The sequence below is a fragment of the Colias philodice genome, chromosome 6, assembly GCF_061535455.1.
Source record: "Colias philodice isolate Cphi_HAF_F1 chromosome 6, ilColPhil1 Martin Lab GWU primary, whole genome shotgun sequence".
Classification (NCBI taxonomy): domain Eukaryota; kingdom Metazoa; phylum Arthropoda; class Insecta; order Lepidoptera; family Pieridae; genus Colias; species Colias philodice.
Window position 1 is genome coordinate 10,927,619 of NC_143091.1, and position 18,114 is coordinate 10,945,732.

Consider the following 18,114-nt stretch of genomic DNA (forward strand, 5'->3'; position numbering starts at 1 on the left):
AACGACAAGCCCAAGTACCTCATCCACCAAAAACTTTACTCGCACATCAGACTCATTTGCATGTATTAAAATATCGCGGAAAGAACTACTCCAAGACCTAATTAACCTACAGATTGACAAGGGTTCTGGCTACGATGGCGTACCAAATATTTTCATCAGGAAATGTGCAAATACATTAGTTGAGCCCTTACTTACCATCTATAACCGCTCATTGAGTACGGGCACATTCCCTGCGACTTGGAAAGTGGCTAAGGTTGTACCTATTTATAAAAGTGAAGATAACTCTAACATAGAAAATTACAGGCCTATTTCGTTACTTTGTGCATTTGGTAAAATACTAGAATCATTCGTTAGTCGTAAGTTGCAGGAATATTTCAAACCCTATATCTCCAATCACCAGCACGGATTCATTAAAATGAGATCAACCACTACAAATCTTGTCACCTATCTTGATAGCATTTCACAGGCATTAGATATGGGAAAACAAGTACATGTTATTTACACAGACCTTAGCAAAGCCTTTGACAAGGTACCGCATCACGTACTTGCTTCAAAATGTGAGGAATATGGTTTAGCAGGTTCACTTTTGCATTGGCTCAAATCATACATACAGGGAAGATCATTCTACGTAGTTCTTAATGGATTTGAATCAATGAAATATAATATTACCTCTGGAGTTCCCCAAGGGTCAAATTTAGGCCCTATTCTCTTTAACATATTTGTAAACGATATTACTCAATGCATACATAGCTCGACTCCCTTCATGTACGCAGACGATCTTAAGTTACTGAAGGTTATTGAATCACCATCAGATTGTGTTACCCTACAAAACGACGTGGATAGAATCGTTACCTGGTGCAAAAATCACAACATGATACTGAACACTAAAAAATGTTTTCATATGAATTTTTGCCGAAGGGTAAGTGGTCTTATCTCGCACGAGTATGTTATTAACAACACCGCTATTAATGAAGTCGACACTATAAGAGATTTGGGTATATTGGTGGACAAAAAGTTAACTTTTTTACCGCAGATAGATGACATAGTAAAAAGAGCTTCAAAAACTTTAGGGTTTGTTATTCGCAATACAAAAATGTTTAAAATGCCCAAACAAAAATTATCTTATACAACTCTATAGTAAGAAGTATAATAGAATACGGTTCTGTTGTCTGGCGCCCACACTATGCAACACATATCCTCAGATTAGAGCGTATTCAACGCAGGTTCACAAACCATTTAGTGTTCTACGCAGGCGAATCAAAAAATCTGAAATCGTATGAAAGCCGACTGAAAAAGTTTAATATGACAACGTTGGAACAACGCAGAGATCTGTTGGATATGGTTTTCCTGTACAAAGTCTTTCATAATGCAATTGACTGTGAGAAGCTACTTAGTCAATTTAAATTCAATATCCCTAAGCATTATCCAAGGAAACAAATTACGAACTTGCTATTTGCACGTCAAAACAGAACTGTTCTGGGTCGCAACTCCCCCATTCCTAGACTATGCACCTTACACAATAAATATAGCAACTCAGTGGATATTTTCTCAGACTCCCTCTATAAGTTTCGGAAAGCAATGCTTAACATTAACATTAAGACTTAATTCTTTTCCAAATTCAAATATCTTTATTTCCGTAATATATAGATGAAATATAATGTACCTAATAACTTTTATATTGCCTGTTGTAATTAATCAGAACTCTTTAATGATAAGAGCACACACATTTCTTTTTTGTTTAATTGTATGGATATATTGTGTATAGAAGAAGATATCGCCTAATTTTATTATTAATCTTTGTGAATGTAGTGTTCATCTGTAATAGTTGTGCATAATAATGTGTAAATCCTATGTTACTGTTTTACGTGAATGATACATATGTAACAACTGGTGATGAACCTTTTTAATAAATAAATAAATAAATAAAACAATACCAACACATAAATTTATACATCAAAGCAATTACCGTGCATTCCCGCGCAATTGTGATCAACATTAATGCGTTGTTCAATGCAAACTATTAAAATTAATTCATAACCTGTTTTGTAGATCGTTTTGAAAGGACAAAGATGAGGTTATGGCACTGTAAGCCCACGCTGAATGGCAGCTGGTGGGTAGCCAGCTATGTTCCACCTACGAGTGTTCTACATAGCCTTTAGCTAATTCTGTTCCGATTTAATCGGGCATTGATTGACTTTTGTGGTGTTACAATTTTTTATGTTAATAGTATGGTAGCGGATTATCTTACATAATTTTGGTCGCATCTGCCAAGGCATCTGTGTATAATAAAAATCTATAAATTTTCTATTTCTGACTTTACAGGAAATAATGTTACTATTTATTATTAGTATTTAATTCTGGATTAGTTAGCCAAGCTTAGGATGTCCAAGTGAGAACTGAAGATTGGGTTGTCTAAACCGGTGCATTATTACCGAAATTATAAACTGGTGCTCTATGTAGCTGTAAAGTCTTGTATATTTTGATCTCTGTAATGTATTGGTTGTAATACAAAAGTAAGGCCTCATTGTACTGGTCGTGTTGTATTTAACAATTACGATAATTGAGTGGTTGGCATGTTGAAGGTTTGATTAGTTCCGGTTGATTGTTCCTGTGGTATGCGTTGTATTAATTTTCGTAAAATTACTGTTTAAATTTTAGCACACATTATTAATTATTAGAACTTAATTAATTGTTCAATTTCAGATTTAATTTATTCAACGGATTTTGCACGCCTCATAAGCGAAGCGTTGAGGTGGGTACTACTGTCACTGCTCGCAAAACATCTGATTTTTCAAACTTAAAATGTCTTTATGTATCATACATTGCACTTGTAAGATAATACATACACACACATATTAAGAAAAAACACTATTTTTAACGTTCATGATATTTTTGATGTCATTTTTGTTATTTAAACTAGTTAAAAAACAGTTTAAAAAAGTTCTGTCTTGGACGTCCGTGTGTCTGTATGTGCGGATCCTTTTTCTTGTTAACACGATAGCGACCGAAATACTTTACTAATCGAGTCTTTTTTTTTCTCTTACGCTTGAGTATGCTCAGGAATAGAACCCTTTCATTTTTCAGGGTCTGATTCGATGTGGTTTAATTGTTATTAAATAAACAAAAATAATAATTAATAAATATTTATTAAAAAAAAATTATGAGGCGTGCACTTTTGGATTTTCCAAATTATTTAGTTTATTTATATCGTCTAATTCCAGTAGTTCGATTCTAAAAAATAACTTTATGACGAACGAAGAAAGACAGGTGTTTCTTGCGTGACTTTATATTGTTGAAAATGAAGTATGTATGTACAAACTTACAAACTATGCTATTAGAGCTTCGCGACGAGTATTATCCAGAAATATTTAACTGTAACATTTAATTACTACTTAAAATCATTGATGTTACCTAAGCATCAGATTTCAAATCACATCAAGAACTGCTAATTACCCAAATTCCCTTAACAACATCATCGTAGAGTAGGTACTTCGCTAATGAAAAATATGCCCCACATTAGTTCAAAGTGTGGCGGATACGTGTCTGCCAAGTTTATCCCGTAATGAGCACATCTCAGCAAGCGCCTTGACAAGTTTCTGTTCCTAGTGTGTTTTAGTTTTTACAAGGAGAAGGGACTTGAGTGTAGCGGTACGTGCTAGTAGTATGGGCTTACTAGATTTCCGCCCGCGGCTTCGCCCGCGTTTTCAAACGAAAACCCGCATAGTTCCCGTTCCCGTGGGATTTCCGGGATAAAACCTATCCTATGTGTTAATCCAAGTTACCCTCTATATGTGGGCTAAATTTCATTGTAATCGGTTCAGTAGTTTTTACGTGAAAGAGTAACAAACATCCATACATCCATACAAACTTTCGCCTTTATAATAGTATTAAGATTAGTTCTTTGGGAGAAGTTTGTATCGGCGTTGTAAATGTTGTTTAGTTAGTAGTATTGCTGATTTTAGAGGAAATATTGAGAACTTATCCTCATTTTAGGTAGGTACAAAGTGTTTTTAAGGCAAAAGGATAATTCGTTTGTTGTAGGTTCGTTATTGGTTTTGGTATACTTAAGTAATGGAGTTTGTAATATTATGCTCAACGTAATATAATATTAATCAGTACAGCGGACCAGTTGTAGGGACCTGACAGGTATAATAATTAATATGATAACTTGCTTTAAACCAGAAAACTTTCCTCAAATGATAAATTAAATAGCCGACAAGGAAATATAGAAAACTATGAGTATGATATTATAGACTAAAGGTAAATGGTAAAAGATATAAAGCTAAATTACGAAATTTGAAATTTTGCTTTATCTACAGTCTTTCAATTCATATCTGTAAAAATCGCAACTTTTCCATAATATTCGTGTTAAAGCATCTTGAACATGGCAACAATTAATCGTACATAGCCATGATAACATCAAGTGAATCAGGAACGATTCGTAAACATGTAACGCTGTCTTGCATGCAACAATTATCTTCCTGACCAAAGGGTTTTTTTTTTCACCAGTTCACAACTCACAAGAAAGAGATTCAAATGTCTAGGTATGTAAATTACTTTATTTTGTAATCTTTATCATGGTATATTAGCAAATTATTTTCAAAATTCTAAATCTTAACTTTACCTAGCCCTAATCCTTCAATTTCGGTCGTATTTCGTCAAACAAAACATTCACCGGTGATTGCTTATCTTGTTATTTAAACTAGCCACTATGAATCTAACATATCTAGGACAAGAAGCAAACAAATAAGGCAGGAACGTTCCGCAAACGTTTACATTGTCTAACATGCAACGATTTTCTTAAGTCGAGAATCGCGTGCGCCTCCTTGCAATTATAATAGTTGCCGTTCAATACCCTCGGCTTCGCAAAGCATAAACAATGCGCGTAGGTCTTACTGGGAAACGATCGGTGTGGTTTGAAATGTTGCCAGGTTTATTGTACCAAGAAGTAGGGAATAGGCACTAAAAGGTTTCTGGAGGTAAAAGGTGTGATAGTTTTGTCGAAGTGTTAATTTGGGCATAATAAATAATTTATTTGTGTATAAAGGCGAAAGAAAACGCATTTAAATTTTTGGATGTAATGAAATTAAAAATTGCAAACTTAAAAATTTTACTACAATAAGGATATTGTTGTGGAAAACTGCTTATTTATCATTCATCAATGGCTCTGCAGACTCGATCCATCATTATCTATTGTATCGCTTGACGTAGGTGATCCGTCCTTCCGCAAACTTTTCTCGTGAACAAATCTTTAAAACGCTAAAGGAGTAAAAGTAGCTATCACATAAACAGCATCTCAACACAAAGCTTTACCGAAAATTTAATGACAATTTCGTATTTTCTTCACATAGTCAATTTTAATAATTTATGTTACCGCTCTACGTGATGATTGCTGCGACAAGAAAGTAGTTATAAGGCATAGCGCGTGTAAGGCTTCCGTATCCATAACTGAAGGGCCGTGGATGAATGGCGCTATTGACGCATACGCATGCGCGTGTGTGCTCTACGTGTGACCCTTACGCATGTGTGCGTGCGCAGCTCGTTATCCCAGACTGCGAGTCGCTTCCGATCGTTGCCTCTTGGCATTACGTTTGGATTACAGGGAGTGTGATGACTCCTGACATTTATTTTCGGCCGTCGTAATTAGTCATGTTCATTCCACTTGTTAACAGATGGTTTCGTCACATCCACACGTGGTATGTTGGGAGATAAAGTTTGAGCAGAAGTTTATTAATGTCGCGATCGAGGTTTTGCTGTTTAATTCAAACAATCAGTTTGTTTTACGTAAAAAATACCAGAGTTTACATAACTTGACACATGAAGGTCCCTCGAATAACACCATTAAGGTTTTTCCTACAAAATATATTTTTGGCCTCTTAATTTAAGTCAATGTTAAAATTGAAATAAAATTAATGTTATTAATTAACATGACAGTGTCGCAATCCTCTATAATGGGTCCGCAATTATTTGCTAATTAAATAAATCGTGGCTGACATTATCTGTGCTGGATCTGTTTGACAGATAGCTCACTCTCTGTCAATGGTGTGCGCGTGACCGGGGATGATGAAACCGAAAGTTGTTCATATTGCTCTAATTCATATTATCTTGGCATAGAAGAAGCTGACACTAAAAGAGATTTAGTGTTTGTAATCTGCTGTGTTCTGAGTATGTTTTGAAATGATACAATAAATTGTAATGTTTCGCTTATTTTTCTATTCTTCTCGATTTCCAATTTATGGCATCATTTTTAGTTTTCACAACTAACTATGTGAGTTTTCAAATTAGAATTGCTTTAAAAAAACCTTCTCAATTGATTGAATTCGGTTGCTCAAAATATGCACTTTCGTTCTCTACACCAAAAAATACCCTTCAAAAGTTACATGAATTAATATTCCACCCACATTACGCGCAATATGCGTAAAGAGTACGAATTACCTAATTGTGCGTTCAGACGTGTAATTCCTTCGTTAATCTTTATGGGTCATCATTGTGCAGTCATCGGGGTCAGGGATCGCTCGAGACTCGGAAAGAATTTTAGAGATATTGGATCTTTGCACATTTTGTAACTTATAGGTCAATTACTGCTTTTTTGCTTACCTTCCAGAATTTATGTTCCTACATTTAATTAATTTACATTTTTATAAATCATTCTAAACTGTACCATATATTTCTATTAAATTTTACCAATATAAACATAAAACCTGCACCTTACATGTCATTAGGGCTTCGAATAATTTCACGAAATCTTTTTAGCCTTATTCAGTTTTAAATAAAACAAATGTCGTATTTCAAAATGAACCGTGCAAACTTAATATCACACAACTTCCTTTGAAATAATGTACCAACATCCGATTAAGCCCGTATTTGATAAATTAAAGCTATTAATTACCACACTAGGCCCGGATGTACCATTGTCTAGTGTGAAGAATCGTGACTATGCTGGTTCACATGTTACCAACATGATATCGATGACATGTTATAGCTTATACTTATTTTTAATTTTTAAATATAAAGAGTATTTCTGAAATGTAAAATAATAATTTCTTGAGCTATGTTCATAGAAATGATGCCATTTTACTTTTAGATTACTGTAAATCGATCCTGTTATGACTGTTAGCTGTGTACTAAATTATGTCCATGGAAACCTATATTTATTTCTGAACAATAGACAGATCGATCTTTTGTCTACGTTCTATAGCTGTGTCTATAGATAAAACTTATGTAACAGGTAATCATAGAATTTTCGAAGCCAACTGTGTCTCTGGCTGAGCTATTTTAAATGTGTTTTAAACGTGTTCTGATCTATTTCTTCTTTACAGAATCAGACCTCAGACGTCAGCCGAGGTTCTCGAAGGATGTGGAATATGTGCGCGAGCTGGTGGGCCAGCTGGCGAGGGTGGGGTCGCTCTGGGCTCGGAGCGAGCGTTCACATTCAACTATGCCTTCGAACCCTCGGTCTCGCAGCAGGAGGTGTACGACACTTGCGTCAGGAAACTTGTGGAGGCAGCCCTCGATGGATACAACGCTACCGTGCTTGCTTATGGACAGGTTAGTTTGCCTTTAGCATCAGAAGATGTTTGCACCAGTCCATAGATGAGATTCAGCTCTAAAAATAAGATCGTATTTAAAACTGATCCGTTTTGCTTTTCTACTAATATTGCCAATACCAGAAGTATACAACGCAGTATGCTTGATTGCGTATTGGTCGTAAATGCTAAAACTATCGTCCAGCCCAATATGTTACAGCTCTGAAAGGGCGCCTAAACACGCAATATAACTGACAACGCAGTCTTGGTTCTTGCGTGTATATGAACGGCCTTAGATAGATGTGACGCAACCTTTTTCTCCGAACTTAGTTAATTTTAGCTATGGGTCAAAGTTACCGGTTAGTTAAGGTAAGCGTGGGTCTGGAAAAATAAAATTAAGTTTTGTATACGAACATATAACATGGAGTAAGAGGAAGGGTTCCTTACTATAACAAAGAATATATGATTCTCAATATTAAAATAGAAATAAAAGGATATTTAAATTATGACTCGTTGTTTGATAAACATAACCCAATAACGTTACAATGTAACAGTACCATCTGCGTCATTGGTCCTGTAATTAGCCTGTTTGATGCCGTTATTTCTGTAGTAGGAAGCACGCCACCGGATGCATAATTATCTTCGGAACACGTCTTAATTCTTCTTTTATCACTAAAATATACTGGAAAACTATATCTGGAAATTGTATTCCTGGTCTTCGTGAATGTTTCTCTTTATAGAAGAAAGTGAATCGTTTGTCTAGTAATTAAAGACAGATGGAAATGCATATCACCATTTCTCAACAATGCAAGGAACAGCTTTGTTCGCAAAGCTAACCCGACCCGCATTGTGTACGCTAGATAAAAGCATTGTCTTATTATATGTGGCAATGCATCCACTGGATGTGGGAAGTGTGAATTGGGCCTCGAATTCTTTTGTTCTTGCCTCTCGTGGCGTGACCTTTGTTAAGTACTGGCTAATCAAGTTGTGCGACTCATCCAAGTTTAGGCTTTTCGTGCGAAATTGTCAGCACTTCAGGAACAATACTGTTTTTGATCGATGAATGCGAAATGTGTTTCGGAATGTTTTCGTCTTATATAAGAACGCTCATGCAACATGCACCCGTGAATAATAATGAAAAACGGTTGCATTAAATGATCAGGAACAATTAATGGAACACATTTAGTTTTTACAATTATACCTCTCTAGCAGAGGCGGCTCGTGACAAAATTTTATGGGTGTTCACTTGAAATAAAACACTGAAAATACATGGTGTAAAGCAGTACATTTATCAAAAAAATTACTTATAAAGGAAATACCTACATACGTCTTTCTTTTTGGTGTGCAAAAATATCTATAGCTTAAAGCGACAAGACATTCGTAAATATCTGTTGTTGCTTTCATTACAACCACACAACCACGGTTTTTTTTACATATTGTTCAGATTTAAACACACGCGTAGGTATATGTTTTCGTTTTTGTCGTACATTTTTGCGTAAGATCGCGGTCCCTTAGCTTTACATTCAAGCCGAATTTGTAACGTTTTATCACACTTTTTAATGAACGCCACATTATAATTATTGTTCATTTTAACACTCACAAGTAATACTGATAAGTACAGGCTATTTCAACACGTATTTTATAATTTTAATTAGAAAATTGCATGAATCGCGCGCGTGCATTGATGTTGACTCGAGAGTCGAGTGTTTGTTTATATTATAGACGTAGCAACTGGCAACGTCGCAATCGCTGTCCTGCCGGGCGGTAAAAACGAACCGGCAACGTTTGCGGGTGCGGCGCACCGAATTTTGCTACTTTTCCATAGAAAATCTTTTGTTTCACGCGCAGGGCTCTGGCAAAACCCTCTCTTTCACTCCTATTGGATTTCGTATTAGGAAATGTACTAAATCTTTTTTCATTGGAGCGCAATCGTGAGCGCACCGCTTCGCGCGTTACATAATACAGTAGGTATTATACAGGTGTATGGGATGATGGAATGATGGATATATTCATTGGTATTAACAGTAGTTTTAAAGATTACGATTGATTTTAAATAGTAATAATTAATGTTAATAATTAAATTAAGGAGTATGATTTTATTATAATTATTTATGGGAGTTCACTGCACCAGCGCTCCTTAGGGCGAGCCGCCTCTGCTCTCTAGTTGTTAACGTATATTGACAAAAATAACAATAATGACAAAATCAATTCTGTAAATAGTTGTTAATATAATCGCACTACGTAAACCTGTAATTTTAAAGCCATACAGAATTAAGTAAGGCCCTTACCCCAGGTATACTTTAAACCACCCCACAGCTAACTGAGTCGCCGTAACCGCGGCTTATGAAACTGAGACGTTGAAGGAAATGAGTTCACTGACTCACCTGTTCATTGTCTTTAATGAGACTTCCGAAATGGCCAGACAGACTACACAAAAGAAGAAAAGTATACGAGATGGATTGAGATCCGGGGACGATTTTGGGCATGTTGGCCTAAAACCTTTATTTTTACTCTAGGGTAGGATACGGGAAGGATATTCTGTTATTGTAAACTCTGATTAATGAAACAGCAATATAAAAAGGTATATAATATACAAACAAAGGATCAAGAGTCCAAAGGTCCATTTGAGGTCCATTAGTCAGTTGTCAATTAAACTTAATGATGGCTGATAGATCTACGACTACAAACCACGAGGGTGTATGAATAAATTGTAGTGGATTTTATTAAAAGTAAACGTAGCCTTAGGTAATACTTAATTACGTGCGTCATACATTCGTGCCCCTAGCTGTATTTAGTAACCCCTTTTATAGCCGGGAAGTCCATTTAGGGTGCAATTTGCAGGTAAAATAATTATTGCATTCGAGTGCATTTTACGATTCATCGTATGATTGAAATCACACTGATTTCAATCATCAATCATCAATCATCAAAAATCAATCATCAAAACATACATCCATATTTTTACCAGACCTTACCATATTTTTCTTTAAGCATTTTGAAATTATCATGGCCTTGAACTCGCACAAGTTCAAGTATAAATAATTAAGTTTATTAAAATTCAACATATTGTGCGACTGTTTCGATGAAATTGATAACAGAGACGGAGATGTATTTTTATGATAAGAAAAAAAAATATTTACAAAATCAAGTTTGTTAAGACAAACTTTAAGCTAAATGAAAAGTAGCTTAATATTAATTTCCAACCCAAATGGAAAACCAGCCCATACATAACATAGGTACTAATGTAACACCTTTTCACTAAACAACAAAGTTTCGCAGTAAGCCGCATTTTTCACGGAACACACTCAAACGCTTTTGGCATCGCTCCTCAAAGTTTTATTAAATTTCACGTCACAGCCGGAGTTGTGAAATTTCAAACTGCATTAGCTTTATTGACGTAAAATCCATTTTCCGTCGCTAATTACGTTTACTAACGAAGTTGGGGCAATAATTTACTGCACTACAGTTACTGTAAAACTTCTTGGTTGATTATTGTAAACTTATTCTATACTAATATTATAAAGTTGAAGAGTTTGTGTGGATGCGCTAATCTCAGGAATTACGGAACCGGTTATAAAAATTATTTCACTGCTGGATAGCCCCTTTATACTGGCTATATTCTATATATCATCAAGCTAAGACCAATAATAGCAATGCTGGTAAAACCGCGGGGAACAGCTAGTCAATTTATATAACCCTTAATTCAATATATCCTATTGAATTAAACTGAACGAACAGTTCTTGTTAATCCTAATTAACCAAATAATTAACACACCCACTTAGGGCTCGATAGTGCCTCAGTTGCGAAAACAATTTATTGAGAAAACTTCGAGGCCGTCTCGTTCTTTGCCCACATATTTGTTTGCTAATATCTGTCACGCACACATAGTTTACCAATGTGGTCTTTTATTCTTTCGACTGTGACGTCATTAAGGTAAGATGGTGGTCGGAGAATGTTGGAAAAATTGTTAGGAGTATGTACGGATACGTCCATGTCATGTTAATTAATAAATGCTTTAGTTTTAAAGACTTTTGTCTTATGAAATAGATATTTACAGTATTAGTATCTTTTACGTAAGACAGTACAGTTGAACGGTAGAAAATGATCCTGAAATATGCTTTATTCTTTAATAATAGGTATATATAGGTACAATAACAATGTACGCTGAAACTATTTAGATACGTTTTGACTTGTGGTTGAGCGGTTAACGTTCCCGTTCAAGTTAAATTATAAGCCTTATTTCTAATCATATAACAAATATAGAACTAAGAGATACATTACGTGATATTATATATTATTTCTAATTACAAAACTTCCTAACATTGTAATACATTCATTAATGTGATGCAGCCGCATTCAATTGTCGCCCAACTTGGCGATTGCGGAAATTTTCTTCAGCTCATAAATAAACATGTACTGAATATATTACTTTATGTACAGCAAAAACATATGATGTATTCAATACAGTTTTGGCAAATATTTAAATTTATAATTGATGTTTATTTTCCGCTCATTCAAACATTTAACTTGACTAAGATATCGATGATAAATAAAAGTATTTTTTTTTTAAAGAATTATCGAACTATATGAACGGACGGAAATATATGAACTTAAATATCAAGTTCTTCGATCACCAATAACGATAGTGTTGGCTATATTAGGTCATACCAGAAAAAAGGAGCGTGTGTGCCGAGCACACGTGTCAGAAATGAAACTTCTTTGGCAAGATTCAAAGATATCAAAATACTTTACTCGATGACGTGACGGTATTGCTATGACGTGACCTTGAAATTTTACTCTCAACGCACCTAAAGAGGTTTCACTTCAAAAAAGTTTTGCGTATATGCCATCGATGTTTAGCTCTCTAGCCGGGATGTTTTCAGCTTCCAAAAGGTTAACTTTTCACGGGCGGTAAGCGACTTAACCTTGGCCCATTTGGCATCAGTGGAGAAGAAATATTGAACGGTAGCGTCGTTTGGGTTTTAAGTGTTAAACATTGCAATTGTTCTAGCCATTGTTTATATTGTAACAACAAGAGTATGTTAGGGCATAGAATTAAGGCTTTTTCTGCTATTTACTGCATTGTATTCCCATTATTGTTTTTCTTTTTGACAAAAACATAATATGAAAATTTTTACTAGTTTATAAGTGTTATATCGTCCGTCTTACTTTCATCATATAAAATACATTAAATTCATTTCAATCTCACTTATCGAAAGGGTATCTTACATTTCATTTACAAAGAAATTAATTGCGGTTGTGATGGTGCCATAATTAAAATCGAAAAAGCTCCAGCAAAGCTCTATAAAAATTAAAAAGGGATTTGTAACCCGCCTAGTAACAGTTCGCGTGCAATACGGTAGTTTGCAGCACTGTATGATTACGTAATAAAATTGCCTATTGTACCACGATAAGATATGAAAGGGTGAAGAAACGGTGAGTTGGAATTAGGTTAAAACTAAGGTGATTGGACGGGAGAAGCTATATAAATAAAGAAAAGGGATTAGGGCTAATCGGACTTGCTATCGCTTTTGCTAGCAGTTGTGAAGAGTGATTCTTTTGTTTATTAGTTGGGAATGAAGACTGATGACTTGTACTGACTTATAAATATTAAGGATGCTTTAGGCTACTATCGTCAAATTAGAGTATTTAGAGAAGGTCTAAAGTGGAATAAATAGGAGTATTTTATTTTAGATTGGCTTATTTCTCGGTATGTTCCTGTACGTATATATATTGATTACGTTTATATAGTCTGAACTCTAAATTCTAAGAAAAACTACCTTCGTAATCAAGAGTAATTAGCATACACAATAATTAATAAGTTCACATTTAATCCCACTCGACCCTTGCCATTACACCTAAAGGACTATATTAAATATCAGCCTCTGTTACGGTCTGTTTAATTGAGAGCAATTGGTATAATGTTCAGTGTGCGAAGGTAATACACACACAAGGAACGTAGGCTATCAGATGCTATGCGTGCGGTCGTTGACATTGCAATTTTCATTTTTCATTTTTACACGCTTTATATTAGCTTCACCTGTATGTTTGTATGTTTGTAACCGACTTCTTTGGGCGCGATTTTGACCCACTTTAAACGGTCAGATTTCGTTCAAACTTTGTAGATTTATTGAGGACCGATGACAATACACTAATTGGATAAAATTTTCTATTTTTTAGTTCGGTTTTCAATAAAAAGCGTGTTTTTTAGTTTTTTTTAACTATTATTATTATTTGTATGGTAATTATCGAGGCGCCTGTTACATGTAATGACTGTGTTGCACCAATCAAAACTAGAATATAAGGGTGTTTATTGAACTTGTAACTAGCATACTGATGAATGTAGTCCAATTCATCAATAAAAGCAGATAGATCATGCTTAAGAATTGTTACGTGAAAAAGAAATAAACGTGTAGGGTCACTTTTACAACTGGGTTCCGTTTAGGTTTGATACTATGTTATCTCTCCTTGTTATATGCAATAGGTAACGTATAATTTACAATTCTCGATAGTAACTGGCTAGTTATCTGCCAATTCCAAATATGCGGTTTCACTCGCGTGAATAGATTTTCATCGATTAATTGATCCATATGTATATTTTCAAATAGATGCATATTACACCCGCAATCTCATACATTGGTGCCTGTAAATAAGAATCAAAGTGAAATAGTACTTGCATAAAAAAGTAGAAAAATTAGATCCAAAGCGAACATTTTTCCTATAAATGCGATGCACTTTACAGGGTTTCACTTGAGGGTCCTTATACCTATCACCGCGGGCTCTAAAGAGGTCTTCTGCAAATTAAGGATCTGTTGAGACAATCTTGACGTATGCTCCATTTAATAAATATCCCTTTTACTGCGCTGTTTTATCCGCTTTACTATATTTTTATCCTTTCCGCACAAAGGGGTTTTCTTTTCCGTATATTCGTTTGTTTCAATGTAATATTTCTTAATGTAAGCCTGAGAGACAATGGATTCGTCATTTTGGGGGATGGTATTGTTCTCTTAGTTATATAAAACTCATTTATTCCGTTTCTTGTCCTATATATTAGACCTTATGAATAACCTTAGGTATATCATATCCTATTTGTTGTATAATATAATATGTTGAAATTTTTCTGTTTGCCTGTTAATTTTTTACCTGACTCACCAGACGAATATCGAATAGCGTTATAATAAGAAGCTATAGCGAAAACAATACCTATGTAAGGTGACAAATGGAATGGAAATTAGTTGGAGGAATGGTTCATAATAGCATGCGAGTGAAGATGCTGGGAGAAACCCTATTATTTATAAAGTCAAATGTATTTACTTCCATTTATATAACACGTGTATTATTTCTCACGTCGAAGATTGATCGATATGCTGATTGTCATCCATAGTTATAGTAAAGCGATAGTTATGTAGGTGGTGTTCATGTTTTGAATTCAATATCATTTTTATTACCTTACCACCTACCTTTATTGATTTATTCATACCTTTTATGGTATAGTTATCTATGGGTAGGTGGTAAGTAGAAGTCACCTATAAAATGAGTGTTTTCCTCATTGTTAGGAATTCAAATTTTATCTTTCGCGTCTCTACATGCAATAGATGAAAATTAGTCAATTAATAATTGACTTAATAAGATGTTCTAGAGCTAGCGCGCAAGAGCAACTTTTGTCTCCGCAACTATTTTGTCTCTCCCATCAACTCTAAGAGCGTATACGCACTATGCGGGTAGCCGCATTGCGGGTAGCCGTCCGGCTGACCGCAAGCACAATTATGTACGTAATATTCATTTCTATGCGCACTGCGATGCGGCTACCGCAGACCGCACAGTGCGCATAGAAATGAATATTACGTACATAATTGCTGCTTGCGGTCAGCCGGACGGCTACCCGCAATGCGGCTACCCGCATAGTGCGTATACGCTCTAAGTTGCGTCGCTACGTGCGCGCACTTTCTTACTAGCCCATAGAGTTGATGGGAGAGACAAAATAGTTGCGGAGACAAAAGTTGCTCTTGCGCGCTAGCTCTTAAACTCCTTGTTTACGTATAATATCGACTAGTCACTAGAGGGTGGTTGACTAATTTTCGTTAAATTTTAAAAGACTTACCTAATAATAATGTGTTTATAGCATCGTTTCTGTATTATATGGATTATATCTACAAAATATTTTCTTAATATAAATGAATCAACTATCATCCATCCGTTACCATGCGCAGCCAACCAGAGCATGCAATTATTGCAACTAAGTTCATGCAATTTTTTACTTTCTTTTAAAAATAGGAGAGGCAAAACTTTGGACAGAAATTTTTATTCACTTTTGTCTCATTAAATGAGCCGAAGTAATATGTAAACATTAAAAAAAAAATGAAGACAGGAAAATGAGCCAAGATATAAAACTAAAAGGCAACTCGCAGTTTTTGCAAAGTACGAATACCTTCAAGTTGAAATAGGTAGGTACATTATATTCATGGACTTGTCTATAATTAATCATAGTATCCGAATTCCAAACAGCCTACAATCAATAATTATAACAAAAACGTACAGATGACGCGTGCCGATTTGCATCGTCGATCAATTAACGATTATAAACCTTAAGACCTAAGTGATAAGAGTGATATATCGATAATGCTACTGGCCACCCACGTATGCCGCGTCCACGCTAATTGCTATGCGTGAAGTAATTTTTTGTCGAAGCTACCGCGAAATGAACTGTCATGAAGTTCCCCTTTAAAAAGCAGCCGTTCGCTACGACCACGACGATATCATTCATCGTATTTATATTGAAAATTTGTCAGACAGTTTTGCTGTCGTTTTTGCAATTACCAAATTGAATATCTCCTCGGAGTGGTTGCGAAAACACATTGTTTTAAACTTGTACAGATGCGGTAACTTTTGCTAATTTGAATTTGAGGAGATTGCGAAGGCTAAGTGTCACCAAAATAAGAAAAATTTTGATACTAAATTCGCAACCCTCAACTCATTCAAAGGTTAATCCATCACTGTAAAAAATTTTAAGTTATACGCTATTTAACAGATTAAATAAAATTAAAATATTTGTTTTAATTAATTATTTATTAAAATTTTGTTTCTTAAAATATAATAACCCTTAATAATATTAAAATTCCACAGACATCCAAAAACATTGATTGATATTGACGTTAGAACACTTTAATAATTCTTGCTAATTTTGGGTGTAAATTATCGTCTGAAATATTCTTAATCTAGTCACGTTCTAGGACATATATAACTAGCATATTATTTGACGGACGGCTAAAAGAACACAATAACACAATATGTAACTGTGTCCAAAGAACGACGCTATTGTATAGAAGCTACTAACAATAGACGAACAAATATAGGTGTTATCGGCGGATTTCCGCCACTTGAAGTAGGCCCTTTATCTATGTAATAATAAAACTACGTAATAATTTTTGCTAATCAACACACCTCATACTTGCATATAACTTCTCTATATGTATGTTATATTGTATTGTGTCACAGGGTTTTGTGACGGCAATGATCGACTCAATTTGAAATAAATTCGAAACGGCATGATCAAATATTCAGATTTTTTTATTGGCAGAATGTACGGTAGGTATATACGTAGGTAGAGTACCTCACCCCAAGTCTAAAGTAATACGGGTGTACGCCGTACGGGCAGAACAACGTTTACCGGTTCATCTAGTATTTTCTTTTATAATTTAAATGCAGTATGTACCTATAGAGCGTTTACATATTACTGATACACATATAATAAATGTTATAAGTAGCAATAACTTGAATAAATACTTGAATGATATCTTCAATATACAAAGCAGTACAATAGAGGGTCACCTAATTTGAGTTTTGGAACTCTTCAATGCGTTTGAACTTCCGATGGGTGACGCAATGGAATTTGAGACCGTTATATTAGTAATTATTGGGTTATATTTGGTAGCGTTTTGACAGCTTTTGAATAAGTTTTGACAGAATTACGTCGTGGAAGAATAGTTGATAAACAATAGAAGTTAAATATGTCGGCGAAAGGTGTAGAATGTGGATCTATTTTCAAGCTGTGGGCGTTGCGTTGGGTAATCGAGCAAAGAAACACCTCTAACTCAAACATTTCTTTATTTACCACCGATTCGGAATGCAGTATCTACAGAGAAGAACCGGCAAGAAACTCCATAGTTGCTCTTTTAAATCATGTCAGTTTTACAATACAGTCATTTCTAATACAATCACTTGGTATTACAATTATGACCACTAATAAAATAAATATCACAAATAAGTTATAGTAAGCTACTACGTAATAGATGTGCACTCGGCAACGGTCGGCGAACGAATGACCCGAGTCGTGCGCGCGCGCTGCTTTTTATCGGTTCGCCGTTCGTTATTTTTTAAAGCCTCGACGGTGGCGCCGTCACGGCCATTCTGACATACGCTCGTCCTCGAGCGACTTCTGAACACCTGGGAACAAGACAATTAAAACAATGTGCTGGTCCGGCAAGCCCTTCAGCAACCGTGCTAGTCCGGAAATCTCTCCAGATTTCCCTCTAGCGTGCCAGTCCGGAAATCTCTCCAGATTTCCCTCTAGCGTGCCAGTCCGGAAAT

General features: G+C 35.2%; 2 protein-coding genes across 2 annotated transcripts in view; both read left to right on the top strand.

The window, feature by feature from the left end:
- Positions 1–18,114, top strand: part of Klp31E (kinesin-like protein 31E) — a 75,177-nt gene that overhangs the window by 12,158 nt on the left and 44,905 nt on the right. Inside the window, exon 3 of the mRNA XM_089696946.1 lies at positions 7,320–7,548. Within this exon, the coding sequence (XP_089553072.1) occupies positions 7,320–7,548 (229 nt within the window). The remainder of the gene's footprint in view (positions 1–7,319; positions 7,549–18,114) is intronic.
- Positions 1–18,114, top strand: part of LOC149488048 (uncharacterized) — a 37,120-nt gene that overhangs the window by 3,079 nt on the left and 15,927 nt on the right. The window lies entirely within an intron of this gene.